This window comes from Carassius carassius, chromosome 28 (assembly GCF_963082965.1).
Source record: "Carassius carassius chromosome 28, fCarCar2.1, whole genome shotgun sequence".
NCBI lineage: Eukaryota > Metazoa > Chordata > Actinopteri > Cypriniformes > Cyprinidae > Carassius > Carassius carassius.
Genome location: NC_081782.1, coordinates 21,232,441 through 21,247,808, shown reverse-complemented (window position 1 = coordinate 21,247,808; position 15,368 = coordinate 21,232,441). Strand labels below are relative to the sequence as shown.

The following is a 15,368-nucleotide window of genomic DNA, read 5'->3' as shown; positions in this document are numbered from 1 at the left end:
CAAATTAACACTTCTGAAAATCCTTATGATTCTTTGTCTCTTCCTCTGTCAGTAATAACTAGATAATTGCGCTTTATTTCCAGCATTCCCGTCATTCCGGTCCACTCTCATTTGCATAGTGAACTCGTCACTCGCATAAATTACCACCGTCAGTCTCAACTAAAGTGCCCACTCTGCTTCATTCGTGCCTGTGTGTTATTACAATTAATATAATTCCATAAATGAGTCCTTTAATGGGGTGACTGTATGCTTTTCATCTTTTCAACAGCCAGCCGCTGTTCCGATGTGCCAGAGTTTATTTTGAAGCTGTTGTGGTTTTCTCTCTAAATCAATCTGATTCTTCGCTCATGTTGTTTTTGCTCTGATGTCGACGCTTGTGTCTGCAGTTCGATAGCATATAACTCTTGAGATTTGTTCAGAAGTGTTGTGTTGCTGCTCAGGATTGATTCAGTTAAGTCTGGAAATGTCCTTACTTTATATCTAGTGTTTCTGGGATGCTGAAATGGATAAAACTGCATTTTTACTTCCACAATGTTACTAAATGAAATATTGGATAATCAATGATGAATGATGAAATATTGCATAATCAATGATGAAGAAAATTAGATTTTATCATTTAACGATTACGTCATGAAAAGTGGAGTCTATATGAAATTGTAGCTAAAAAAAAAGGGTTTGGTGACAGAAAATTGAAAATAAAGTATTTTAACTACTTTTTACTTGTTATTTTTAAGAAAGTTAAACTATGATAATTTTGATTTCCTATAGACATTCGATATACTTTGTGTTGTGTTGTGCAAAACTTTGGCTTTCAGTTAGAACAGATTTATTAGAAATACTTTTTCTCTTTGCAGTCTCTGGATGGATTTGTGTTCGTGGTCAGTCAGGAAGGACGATTTCTTTATATCTCAGAGACTGTGTCCATCTACCTTGGCCTTTCACAGGTGAGACCAAAACATTTAGAAACTGTAGCATACTTTATGTTTGGGCTGGGAATTTAATCTGTTAATTTTGTGCAACTAGTTATTTCGGTAACACCTTGCAATAAGGTTTTAATTTGTTAACATTAGATAACCACATTGGGTAACATGAACTAAATACTACTTAAAAATGTAGTAAATTTAATTTAAAGTTTTATCTTTTAAAATGATTTATTGTACTTTGGGTATAAACATGTACAGTTGTATTTTTATTTACATAAACAAAAATGAAAGAATGCTGTGCTCAAATGCATTTGCTCGGTGTAAGTCAATGCATTAACTGACATGAATTAATGGGACCTTATTGTAAAGTATTATTATAATAATTATTATTTTAAATAAACCCTGTCTTGAAAAAATTATATCTAAAAACATGGCACTCATTGGCGTGACACAAATTTTTTTTTGACACAATACCCAAAGACATCAGTAAGAAGACACATAGACTAATAATTATAAGATTATAAATGAGTAAATTATTAGTAATAATAATAAATAAAATATCATTATTATTAATAAAACTAAATGTGTAATTCATGTATTAGCTATAGTAATTAATATATCATTATGACTAAATACAATGCAATATATATATATATATATATATATATATATATATATATATATATATATACACACATTTGAAATCTAAAATTATTTTTGTTTAATAACAGATTAAATGCAAGGAATAATTTTTGTGTGGATGATCGATCGGCAAATATTTAAATATGCAATTAATGCGATTGATTCATTAGTTGACATATTTTGCCATTCAAATACCTGCATATACTTTAATCTGTGTTCATGTATGATTGTGTTTTTTGTGTCGTGTGAATCTCCCTGTGTCCCTGTGCTCATTCCTCCTGCTCTCTTCCTCTCCTGAGCCTCTGGCCTCTCCAGGTGCTTTCTCTCTGTTGATTGCCTGTGGCCTCTTGTACAGGGAATGTTAAGTCCTGCCATTTCACCCAGATGCATAAATAATAACAGTAATTACTCGCACAGCAATCAAAGCGTCGCTCCAGCGAGCCGGGGTCTGTCTCGGGAACAAATCGATAGACATCTTAAAAGCCACATTGATTGTGTGGCAAAAAAGAATACACACACACACACACACACACACACACAAACACACTCTGGGATGGGTGTGAGGGGGGATGGGAGGAAAGATATTAGATGTGAATGAGTTCGGGTGGTTGAGGAAAACAAGTGGAATTGTGAGTGGTCAGCCCTTTATAGGCATCTTGCCATTTCATTATTGACAAGCTCAGTTACTGAATACCTGTGCAAAAAGGACATGTACTCAAAATAAGCTTTATCTTGTTTTTTTTTTCTAATTTGAAACCTGAGTCACTTTTACAAATAAGTAATTCCAGTTATTTTTTCCCAATGTATGGACTGACAACTCTTGTGTTGCCATGTAGAGCAAAATCGGGAGTGTGTGCACTTTGTGAACATGATCTTACTGTAGTTCCAGACTGAGGCCCCGTTTACACTATTGCGTTTTCATTTTAAAACGCATACCTTTGCTATGGTTTCACCTATCGTTTACACTACTCCGGCGTTTTCGACCCTCGAAAACGGAGACTTTTGAAAACGCTGCAGACCCCGTTTTAGTTTGAAAACTCTGGGGTTGCGTTTCAGTGTAAACGGACCAAAACGGAAACTTTTGAAAAACGATGGCGTGACTTCCCCGAGTGCCAACCTCCCGCTCTCTCTCGTGAGGCCAATAAGGAAGTGACTAAAACTGTGATTCATCGACTGGCCGCTTGAGGCTGGCTGCAAAAGGGAGTTAATCCCATAGACTCCCCATGTTAAAATGCCCAACTTTACAGCAGAAAAAAACATGTTTACAGACTGGTGCAAAAAATTAAAAATTTTGCCCTTCATGACAACTGTGAGAGGGGTGAATTTTTTTTTATAACTCATCCGTTTAAATTATATTAAGACTCAAAGTTCTGCATAATTAAGGGCGTGGCCACTTAAGTGACAGGTGGAATGCCGATGCTGACACTGCCGTCGAGCTAGGTGGGCGTGGCTTCAGCAAGAAGCTCCCGCCTTTTTGCCCAATTTTTGATTGTACGGGAGAGTCATGCGGTGACACGCTGCCAAGATGGCGACGACCCGCTCTGTACAATTTAGGCTTCAAAAACCAGGGGGGCAGGGTTTCATATTTTATAGAAGCACCCCTGGGCGCCGCCATTGGCTAGCGGACCCCCACCTGCTGTTAGCACTCCATTGACTCCCATTCATTTTGGCGTCACTTTGACAGCGAATAACTTTACATCTGAGGCGTTTAAAGACTCCATTTGTCCATTAATTATTTCTAAAGAAACACGAAAATGTATAAAAGGCTCCATTACCTCCTATCTACGTTATGGTCCCGTAGTAGTTTTTGTCAAAAATAGGCTAATGATTGCGTCATAACCAGCAACTTTCTGTCGCTTAGTAGAGACATTAGTGTATGGACAGGAGGAGAAGCTCGCAGACAATCTTTTGCTGTCTATGAGGCTATCGGGGCGACACTGAAGCATGAAGTCAAGGGAGATAATTAATCAGAATACTTACCAAAATTTGCTCCTGTTCACGCTCGCCTTCTCTGGAAGATTCGGTGGGTGATTCAGATTTCTCTTGGCACAGCGATTAGAAGATTTACAGGTTGCTCACGTGACATCTACGTCATCAAACTCAGTTTGAGTCTGCGCAGTACGCTCGACCCCCAGGAAGTGCGTGCTTCTAATGGGGGTGTGTGACTGCTCTGTGTGTGTGCACTTTGGACGGGTTAAATGCAGAGCACAGATTCTGAGTATGGGTCACCATACTTGGCTCACTCACTTCAAACTTAATTGACTTCACTTGTCTCCGTTGAATCCAATGGGGTCGCTGTGTCCATTTCTTTTACTGTCTATGTCAAAAAAACACTTCAGAGTCTACGGTTGACGTCACGGACACTACGTTCATGTTTTTATACAGTCTATGGGCTTCTGCGTATCCTTGATGACTATGTAAACAATAACATCATGTGCATTGTTGTAGCCGTAGATGTATAGGTAGATTCTCCATTTGATCGCTCCAAGCACGTAGATGCGTCCGCGATCTAAATGATAGGGAACCTGCATATTCATATCTATGGCTGTACCTGCATGAACGGTCATGTGACATGCGTTTTAGGTAGTGCAGTGTAAACGTAGATCGTTTCTCCAACGCAGATGAAATGCCAATGTAGACGAGGATCGTTTTCATTCTTAAACGCCATTTTCAAAACGAAAACGTTTAGTGTAAACGGGGCCTAAATATGATGTATTTACTCATTTCACCTGCACGAAAACAGATTCAGTATTACTCAAAATGAATGAAATGCAATCTCAGAATATTATATAAACCCGCAATAATTAAAATTTGGATATATATTAAATATTTAATTAGAATGATTATTATTATTCATTATTATTAGCTTTTATTGAATATATTACACTGAACTATTTTTATTGATGGTTTTCTCTATTCGATGATGTATGTTTATTTATAGCTAAAAATGTCATGTCCGCAATCTTGAATTCTTTCACTGATCTTTGCACAGTGCATTCTGGCATTATTTTACCATTTCAGTAGGAATCCATGCACTTAAAAAGCCCAAGATCAGAAGGCTTTTAGAATCACAAACATTTCAGTTCAGTCAAGTGCGTCCAACTGCTGCCAGTTTACACGGCCACGGTCCTTCAGTCCGGCCTCTGTCTGGGTCTCAGAGGTCACGCAGGAGGAGATCCATTAACTGTAAGCATAAGACCCCACTTGTTACCTTGTGTCAGAGGTCATGACACGCCATCGTATATAGAACCATCCATTCTGGTTAATCTCTGTGACCTCTCCAAAGACAGTAGGGTTCCTTAGGTGGATTAGACAGGGTCAGGGACCTTGAGAGCGGGATGATACGCCTGCTTCCAGGATGCTTGCCCTGCAGAAGCCTAGATGGAGGTCTAGGAGCTTAGCCTCTCGTCTCCTCTCCGCGGCCAAAGCCACAGAATCTGGGAAATGTGGAGGGGCGTATGGGTTGGGAAATTGATCCTGGGCTGGTTAGTATGCAGACCCATCACCTTGCCTCCTCCCCATCTCTTCCTCTACCTCCTCTTGCTCCTCTCCCATCAGTCAGAAGCAGACTGAGAGAGTGTTGTGGACAACTGCCCGGACGCCTCATACATATTAAAGCCTAGCTATTATTTATATCATGTCTTCTCTCTCTCTCTCTCTCTCTCTCTCTCTCTCTTCCTAACTCTCTTCTTAACACTTACCAACAACCTTTTCTCACTTCTTCCATTTCTCATTCCTCTTTAAGCATCTCTCTGGTTCTTTGCAGATCTTTTCTACTGATTTCGGGTTTTCAAACAAATCGTTCTTTTGTGTTCTTATTATGGCTGTCAGAAGGTAATACAGAAATTCAGAAAAAAATAAGGATTCATAAAAATATCAAATGTAGCAGAATAATGAAATATGATTTCCGTATATATGATCAAATTGTAGATATTTATTTGCTAAAAAAATACGGGGGAAATATGCATATTGTGAAATATTATTTGTGTTAATATTATTACATTTTGTAATTGTTTTCTATTTTTATATATTTTCAAATTTGATTTATTCCTGTAATGGCAGACGTTAGGTCAGGCACAAAATAACTGTCTACGCCTTTTCAGAGCTAATTCTTCACTGCGCGTCTTTAGTAAATCCTGCCAGTACAATTTTAAGACCAAAAGACGGTTTGCACTGCTGCAAGCTGTTACTAAATCTGACACAAAGTATTTTATAAGTCACTTTTAAACAATTTAATACATTAATTGCTATACAGAAGTATTCATTTCATTCAAACACAATTCTTACTTCCCCCAGATTTTTATATGGTATTGTATGGTAGTATATGTGTCTTGCACCATGAGCACTACTGTGTCAAGTTAAACACAGTTAAACTTAAGCGTCTCAAGGCACATGCTTTTTTTTATTCCATTTCACTGCGTCTAGCTCATTTCGAATGCAAGAACGTGTCCTGCTTGAACAGGACACATTCTTGTGTTCAAAAACAGCAAGACAGAGCGTAACATTGCAGGCGTCTTGAGACGCGCTTTTCAAAGTTTCACTGTTTTAACTTGACACAGCCTCTTAAAAACACAACACCTTGGCACAAGACACAGTGTGAAATAAATATATGCTAGACATTTTATTGTGTATTTTATATGGGTATTTTGAGAAAATGGAAAAATCCATGGAAGTAAAAAGGATTGTATATTAATGCATACTTTAGTACTGGAAAGTAAAATTTTATCAATTTAAATTTCATTCATAAATAAATACATACTTAGTTACTGACACATAACATAATATTTAAATATTCTGTTTAAATCAAGAGACATTTTCTTATGAGATTTCCCGGTTGTAATAAAAAAAAAAGTATTAGAATATAAAACCTGTATATAGTATATATAATATAATATAATATAGACCACCTGTCTGCTGGATTTACCTCCACCTTTACCTCTCAATTAGCCGACACAGGCTTAAAACCCCTGACTCTTCACAATTCATCCCTCAACTGATCCCCAATTACACAGCCCGCTCTTTACTCCATCATCTATCCCTCTCCTTTCTGCTCTTCCCTCTGTTTGCATGCAACCTGCCTTGCACACAGACATTAGTGTCCTTGACGGCCAGCGGAAAATCCGTTAAAATCCCTCCGTAAATGGATCTAATCCCATAATAAAAGGCTTTGTCCCGCAGACAAGGGTGTGAGGGAGAAACCAGCCTTTTATCAAGATACTGTAGAATGAATCTGATCCAGGAGTCACAGAAATGCAAATTATACCATTTTTAGTAGTAAGGGAATTTATATGTACACACATATGGATACAAGTTTCAGTCCAATTCCTTTATTTATTTATTATTATTATTATTTTGTACAACACAAAAGGAGATGTTTTGCAGAATGGCCAGGTTGCCCTTTTTAATATTCAAATAAAGGTAAAAAAAATTTTTCTTATATACTATAAATGCCTGTATGACCATTCTCATTTAAAGCCATGCAAATAACATAAAAGTATATTAAAAAATACATCTTAAAGAAATTAATGCAGTTATTTTCTTTGTCACTACAGCTAAATATCCTTCCTGCTTGTGATTTAAAAATATATATCATCATAAAAAATGCATTAAAATAAGTTAAGGCCAGATATTTTGTAAATTTCTCTTAATATTAAGGTAGACCTAAAACTCCATGGAATGGTTTTCAATAAATATACTTTTTTTTTCAAAGCTATAAAAGTCCTTATTCTTAGTTCTTTTCCAGTAAATAAACAATGGGAGAGCATGTAAATCCAATGGCTGAAAAGAGCTTAAAAATGAAAAATTCCTCTTTGAACTTAGATTGAAATCTACAGAAACCATACAGATTTGCAAAGATTTGTAACATTGTTATATCCATTTATGGTTGGTTGGTTTTATGAAGCTCACCTGTTTCGAGTTTCTTATTCATTTTGTAAAATGCAGCAGGTAGAATATTCAGTCTAGGTCATGGAAAGCTATAATTAATGTTTTATGTGTAGCATTGCTTTTATCTCTCTCTGATGTTTGCTTCCCCCAGTGTATGGTTTTAGTAGTGTGTGTATGTGTGTGTGTGTGTATGTGTGTGCGTTTGTACACTTACACACTACAAATGTAGGAATAGCTATAGACGAGCTTGTGTTTTTCAAGGTCTCTCATTGGCTGTTAGCCAATATGTTGTGATCTATGTCATGATTCTTATATGAATGTTATTCTGTATTGATCTGTGTGCATGTGTATGTGTGTATCCGCATGCTCAGGTTGAGTTGACTGGCAGTAGTGTGTTCGATTACATCCACCCTGCGGATCATGTTGAGATGGCAGAGCGTCTTGGCATTAGGCCACACCTCCGGGCAGAGGCAGGCTGTCAAACGTCCCATGAGAGCGCTTCAAGCTCCGCCTCCACATCCTCGCTGGCCGGCACTCCAGAACCAGGTAACACGCCTTCAGAGATCCAGCTTTAATCAAATCAAAATTTCCCTCAATTTCTTGTGTCTCATTTGACATAAATAGTTAAAACAGATACACAAAAATTGTACTGTAACTTTCAGGAACTCAAAACCTATGATCAAACTATGCTGCTGGAATAACTTTTCATCATCAGTAATATACATGCATTAAAACGACCACCCACATACACTATTTGGTGTTGTCATACCAATGCCTTTCAGACCTTGTGCTGATCCAGGACAGAACACCAGCCGTTCTGCAGGAAAATGCTGTTTCTCACTTTCAAGAGGGTATTTGCATAGAAGCCTTGATGCAAAGCAACTGCTTGCTTCATTCTAAGGGTCAGAGAGGGGGGTAGGAAATGACATTAAAAACTAAAATATGACAGCTTTTGTTGAAAAAAATAATAAGTGGGCCACAGGTAAAAAATAAAATGATACTGAAAATGTCCTTTATTCCTCCACATTGGTTGTTCTGAGCTGTCCCAACCCAAACGAATGAGAAAAATTAACAATTTTACAATTTGGCAAATTATTTTAAATTGCAAACGTACAATTTTTGGACAGAAAAAGCATAAAGGTCCATCCCTAAACCTAAAAGCACAAAACCCTATTATGAACAAGACAAATTCTGAAAAACACAAAATACGATTTTTCATATATGTTTTGACTGTCTATCCAATACCTGTTTTTAGCTGTTGATTTATGTCATATATCCATGGATAGTGGAATATTGTTCAAAGGGTGGATATCTTTGCGATGTGTGTTTTCTCATGTAGCACCATCTAGTCCCTGTTCTCCAGGAAGTGAGTTATCAGAACGTGGATTCTTCATCAGAATGAAATCCACCCTCACCAAGCGTGGCCTCCACGTTAAGTCCTCGGGCTATAAAGTGAGTCCTTGATTGTACTGTTTTGTGTGTTAAATTGTAGCACACATTTTTAAGGATTTTCTTCTGTAGTCTTAAGGCATGTGTTCAGTGCGAAAATTCTGTATGATCAACTTTTTTTTTATAATTAGAAGGTAATTGTCACTTTTTATCTCAAAATTGTGACTTTGGTAATTGTGAGTTTACATCTTGCAATTCAGACTTTTTTTTCTCAGAATTGGCTGATATAAACTTGCAATTCAGATTTCTCTCACAATTGCGAGTTTACATCTCACAGTTCTGACTTTCTCAGAATTGCATGATACCAACTCGTAATTTTAAGAAATGAAAAGTCAATTCTGAGTCAGTTGCAGAATTGCTTTTTTTCTCAGAATTGCATAGTATAAACCCACAGTTTTTACTATTCTCGAAATTGTGTTTACATCTCGCAATTCTGACTTTATTTCTCAGAATTGCATTATACAAACTCAATTGAGTCAATTGCAGAATTGCCTTTTCTCAGAATATCGTGATATAAACGTGCAATTCTGACTTTTCTTGTAATTGCGAGTTTACATCTCACTATCCTGACTTTTTTTTCTCAGAATTGTGAGATATATACTCACACAACCAATTCTGAGGGGGAAAAAGGACTGATATTTTCTCACAACTGCATGTTATAAAGTCAAAGCTGCAAACTATATACTAGCAATATGGAGAAAATATCAGTTCTATTTTGCATATTGTGAGACAAATGTTTATCTCACAGTTCTGACTTAATTTCTAAGAATTTTATTTCTCAAAATAGTTTCTAACTAGCAACATTTTCTTTCAATTGTGAGTTCACATCTTGCAATTCTGACTTTTTACTCAGAGTTGTAAGATGTGAATTCACAATTGTAAGAAAAATAGTCAGAATTGTGAGATTAAAAAGTCACAATTTCCTTTTTTTTAATTCAGCAGTGGAAACAGGTTTCCATAGTTAATGTATCTTTTTAGACTAGCATAAAGAGTCACATGCTTATAAAGTGTCAGATTTTTTATGAAGAAGTGTTTTAATGTCTTTCATTGAATTGTAAATAATACTAGCCAATCATTTAGTAGGGGGCTCATGGAATATGGTTGGGAAACGTGGACTAGTATATTAGCATTTAAAAAAAAAATTTCATTATTGAATGTTTTCAAAACTGAACTGCTTATTTAATTTCTTATCAGGTGATTCATGTGACAGGTCGGATTCGGTGTCGGCCAGCCCTGGTGCCAGGCTCCTCCCGCCCCTTGCATCGACCAATGGGATTGGTTGCTCTGGCTCACACGCTTCCACCCTCCACACTCAATGAGGTGCGCATGGAAAGTCAAATGTTTGTCTCCAGAGTCAACATGGACCTGCAGGTCACCTACTGTGAGAACAGGTAAACTCCCAGCATGCCTCTGTCTCAGTTACAATATTTTCTGCTACCTTTGCCATAGTGTTTGCCCATTATTGGTGTAAATGATAATGTGTACCAAATATGTGTTGTGACATCAACACTACATCTCAAGCCTGTGGAATAGAATTACACTAAATGGCTGAAAGAATGATTTAAAAGTTAGATACAAATTTACATGCACTCAAACTAAAAACTCATTGGATGTTAATACAGCAAACTGGCCAAATTGAAATGCCAGCGTTATAGACAATGTCACTTTTATATGTGTACTTGTATGGATTTTGTAGGATTTCAGAGTATATGGACCTGAGCCCAACTGAGGTGGTTGGACGCACCTGCTACCATTTCATCCATGCAGAAGACCTGGACACCATCAGGCAGAGCCATGAAGACTGTAAGCCTGTCAAGATTTGTGATCTATTTGCCCCATCTAAAAAAAAATACAAATAAAAAAGCTTATGACATGTCACAAATATCTCTCAAGGTTGTATATCATATAACAGAAATCATATATTTTTTTATTTATGTGTTTCATGCCATGAACTCAAAAACATGGCTATTGGATTTTATTTTGTCATAATGACCAGTAGACTATTGGCTTTTATGTAGATTGTTGGATAAGGAAATATAAAGAGCTTTAGTGAGGGTGGCTGCAAGGTTAATAATAAAATTAATGGAAAAAAAAGAAAAAAAGAAACTTTTTTAGTTCATGATTAAAGATCAGCTGTAGCGGTTTTGTCAGTTTAAGAGCCTGAAGCTGCTGTTTACATTTTACATTTTGACAACAGCGCCCCCTAGCCAAATAAACAAATTGTGAAATTCTTCTCTACATCCAGGTTATAAAATGTATCTTTTTTTTAGCCATTGGTTTTTGCATTTTAAAATCTAATATTTATTCAGACTCCTTTACCTAAATATAAATCTATATATTTTAATCATTCTCTGTTAGTGCTGCGGAAAGGGCAGGTTGTGACGGGGTATTATCGCTGGTTGCAAAGGAGAGGAGGGTATCTCTGGATTCAGTCGTGTGCCACCGTGTCCATTAACCACAAAGCGCCCCATGAGCGTAACGTCATCTGGGTCAACTATGTGCTCAGGTCAGTTTCTAAGTGACCTTGTGTGTTTGTGTTTTTGAGTGCTGTGCTACAGTATAACATTTTTTAATGTGTTGAGAGTTTCCACAGAGGCCCTCGTAAGCGCTCGTCCTCTCCATCTGTCTACAGTTATCTTCATCACACAAGCGTGCACGTTCAAAGAAGTCAGACAAAAACAAGAAAAAAATTGGCTGAATTTCAGTGATAATTGGACTGGAGATATATAATTACACCAAATGGATGTCAAAATTTTCTGGCTGAATGGTGTTTTAGTTAATTAGCTTTGTAATTACGAGAGCTAATTAACTTCTATAGCACCCTGCTGGAGCCATGTTCATGTTCAGAAGGACTTTTCTAGTGGATGTGTGTGTGTGTGTTCAGAAGCGGTATCACAAGTGAGTACTTCTCTTACTGTGCTGTTAATCTCTATGAGGAGGAAACTGTGTTCCAAAATTTAGTGAACTGTGTAGCTGCCTACTTGTAAGATACCTTCTTTTGACTGATTTGGAACATAGTCAGCAAAGGTAATTTATTGGCACCAGAAGAATAACAGTTCTGCTGCACAACACAAGAGAAATTCAGTTTTTACAGCTGATCCTAAGAGTTTGCCATTAGCACATGTTGCTAAGTAAATGACTCAGTACTCCAATAAGTATAAAATACATTGCAAGTGTAACGGAGGCCAGCAGGTTTCAAGAGGCGCACTAGCAGCTGCCGCTAGTGGCTGCAGTCTTTAGCCTCCATGCTGGAGACCCGGGTTCGAGACCCACTTGGAATAATAACGAGGTGTGGTGATAAGGACCCGGAAGGTGGGGTTACGCTTACACAAATTTTGGGTCAAATAATTCACTTTAAATATGTCAATTTTTTTGCTACGTTATAGAACTTCTTTTTATCTGTCTGCCATCTTGGATGTTTGCTTGTTGCAATGCATTCTGGGATTACCTTCTCTGTGAATAAGTACATTTTAATTAGATCAAACTATTATACATTTAACTTTTGATCTGTCTGCAATTATTAATATATTTTTTTTCCACCAATCATTCTTAGACTATGTTGTAAAATGTCTAAATGTCATTTTTGTATGTTTATATTTATGTTGTTTGTATTGTGTAATGGTGGCAAAATTAGTTTCCCCTTTCAGGGATTAATAAAGTTTTCTAATAAAAATAAATAAATAATAATAATAATAATAATAATAAATAAAAATAATTGGAGAACGCTGTTAACCTGTGGCATAGAGTTTAGTATTTAGACTGTTAAATGTGTAAAGCTCCTGAAGGTAAACTGCTCACACACTTTTTTCTGTATTTTCAGTCGACCAGAGCTGGCAGACATGCCTTTGGACTTATTACAACTCCCAGAAAGCCTGAGGGCAGAGAGACTTCAAGCAAGCTCCTCCCCACGTGACACCTCTCCAAAGGCACAAGGTATGCTTTTAGCCCCTCACACAATTATCCATACACACACTGGTAGTACGTTATTCAGCAGCCCAAATCAGCAGAGTTATCTTTACTTCAGGCTCCGCAGGGACACAGCCATTGAAAGGCAGGACCGAGACAGACCACAAAGGGAAGGAAGCCTTCTCAAACACTGCTGCCAGCCGATCAGAGAACACCAGAAAGAGATCGCACCAGTCTAATGCTGAAAGCGGTCCTCCTGAGGTGAGGAGGCGGATGGAGGTGTTTCGGCAGAGAGAGGAAAGCCCATGTACCTCCTCGGACCAAGCCAGCGACAGCGAGGTGGAAGAGGACGATGAGAGGGAGAGTGAATGGGACCACAACCCCTCCAGAAAACGGGTGAAGAGCGAAGAGGGGCAGTTGAAACAAGGCAACGGGGCCAATGGAGCAAGTAAGATCCACAACGGTCGTGCAGTGATCCAGCATCTTAAGAGTGTGGTGACCAGTTCCGGGTCGAATATTAAGACTGAACAAGAAGTAATGGGAACAAGTGTAGGTGCAGGTTCTGGAAGGCGTTGGAGCCAAGCTCAACCCAGCAGTGGAGGAACCAATGGCAGCAGTCCACCTTCCCAACCTCAAAACTCGACCTCGACAGAAGCTCCATCCAAGGGTCTGTTCAACCCATCCTCCCCGACCCTGTCGCCATCCATTCTGGCCTCATCCCTGCCCAGAGATGATCGGTCAATCCACGGAGGGCGTGCTCCGGACTTCGAACTGCTGCAGAGACTGACTGCTAGTGGGGCTGCAGGACGTGTGCTATTTCATCCCCTGGCTTTAGGCCCACAGGGGCCTCAGAGTCTCTATGCTCCCAGCACTATTCGCTACGCCCCACCTGAGATGTCTACAGCTCACGCTGAAGGGCACCGCTCAGACCATGTGGCCAAAACTCCTACTTTCTTTCCCCACTTGCAAAGGATCGCCTCTCTGCCTCCCTTCAGTGGATTTTCTCCAGCTGAACCCACTTTTCCTCCAACTCTGCCCTTCTGTATGAATGGACTGAGGGGAACGGCAGGGACAGATGAGGATTGAAGGACAAAGATAGAAAAAATTTAAAGGGGAGGCAGAAAAGGTCATAAAGGACAGGGCACAACGTTGAGAGAGGAACTGCAGAAGAACTTTGGGTTTTTAAAACAGTCTTCCGAGCATCCTCTCCAGACTTTTCTCTGTTAATTTGTTAGTGTGTCTTCCTCTCTCTCTGGACAAGCAGTCAAAGCCATAATGAACATGTGAAGGACATCATGCAACTTACACAAAGGGGCCATCATTTGAGGCCTAAACCACTGGAAATACAGGGAGGTCATGTGGAAGGAGAGCCGAGGAAATTGTCCTGGGGTTGCATACATAGGTCCTCTTTGATCCCTAGGGAGATGGGCCCACCTATACATTTTTCCAAGTCCCCATAATTTAAGAAACCACACAGGAATATGCAAGTATGGACAAAAGTAGAATGGCGGCAATTGCCAAATAAGACATTCCTAAGGAAACAATACATAAGAAAGCACAGTCCACAGGTCCCAGACTGACAGAGGGGTCATAATGAAAATAAAGATTAGAACTTTTGAACAGTGTAGAATTTTCATTTTTGTATTAAAAAAGGAATTGTCTTTAAACATCTAAAAGAATCACTTGAAAAATTATTAATTCAAGGTCATAGCCATATAGATAACGCTGAGTTAAGAGACTCCATACATGCAAATGCTTCAAAAGATTTCCCCCCCCACAAGACATGAGCAAATATCACAGACTAATCTTCCTATAAGAAATGTGGGGGTTTTGGGGGTGGGGGTGGTTAAGTGTGTCTATTTGTCATATCTCATGTCCAAGCACTTATAGTATATTGTTGCATACATGTAGCACTTCATCCATGGCCAGACATTCTAGTTCTTCTACTGTAAAAAACACAAGAATTAAGTTTACAATAGTTGTGCCAGAAATGTGCAGATGATATCAGAAACTAAAGTGTGAAGAATGTTGTCTGTTATATAAAGGTGTAATGTTTTATTTTAAAATAAATTGTCCACTGGATATCACAAGCCTTGTCATAAACATGTCCAGGTACTATTTCACTTACAAATTCTGTATTTTGCTCCTTTATATTCATTTTTTATGACATTATTGAAATGTGAATTTAGTACATTTACTATACAGGTGCATCTCAATGAATTAGAATGTCATGGAAAATTTCATTTATTTCAGTAATTCAACTCAAATTGTGAAACTTGTGTATTAAATAAACCACTTCAGTTTGTGTGCATTTAATTTATTTTGGCTCACATTTAACAAAAACCCACCAAACTCCTTTTGCTTTAATTACTTCCCCAATTCAACGTAGCATGGATGTGATCAGTTTGTGGCACTGCTGACGTGCTATGGAAGCCCAGGTTTCTTTGACAGTGGCCTTCAGCTCATCTGCATTTTTTGGTCTCTTGTTTCTCATTTTCCTCTTGACAATAACCCACAGATTCTCAATGGGGTTCAGTTCTGATGAGTTTGCTGGCCAGTCAA

General features: G+C 38.2%; 1 protein-coding gene across 2 annotated transcripts in view; it reads left to right on the top strand.

Annotated features, from left to right (window-relative positions):
• Positions 1-14,896, top strand: part of LOC132108185 (neuronal PAS domain-containing protein 1-like) — a 40,526-nt gene extending 25,630 nt beyond the window's left edge. For both annotated transcript variants that reach the window (XM_059514800.1, XM_059514801.1), the window contains exons 5-12: positions 855-944; positions 7,823-7,997; positions 8,791-8,903; positions 10,095-10,291; positions 10,597-10,703; positions 11,259-11,406; positions 12,721-12,833; positions 12,925-14,896. In XM_059514800.1, coding sequence (XP_059370783.1) covers positions 855-944; positions 7,823-7,997; positions 8,791-8,903; positions 10,095-10,291; positions 10,597-10,703; positions 11,259-11,406; positions 12,721-12,833; positions 12,925-13,892 — 1,911 coding nt within the window. In that variant the 3' untranslated portion in view covers positions 13,893-14,896. The remainder of the gene's footprint in view (positions 1-854; positions 945-7,822; positions 7,998-8,790; positions 8,904-10,094; positions 10,292-10,596; positions 10,704-11,258; positions 11,407-12,720; positions 12,834-12,924) is intronic.
• The last annotated feature ends 472 nt before the right edge of the window (positions 14,897-15,368 follow it).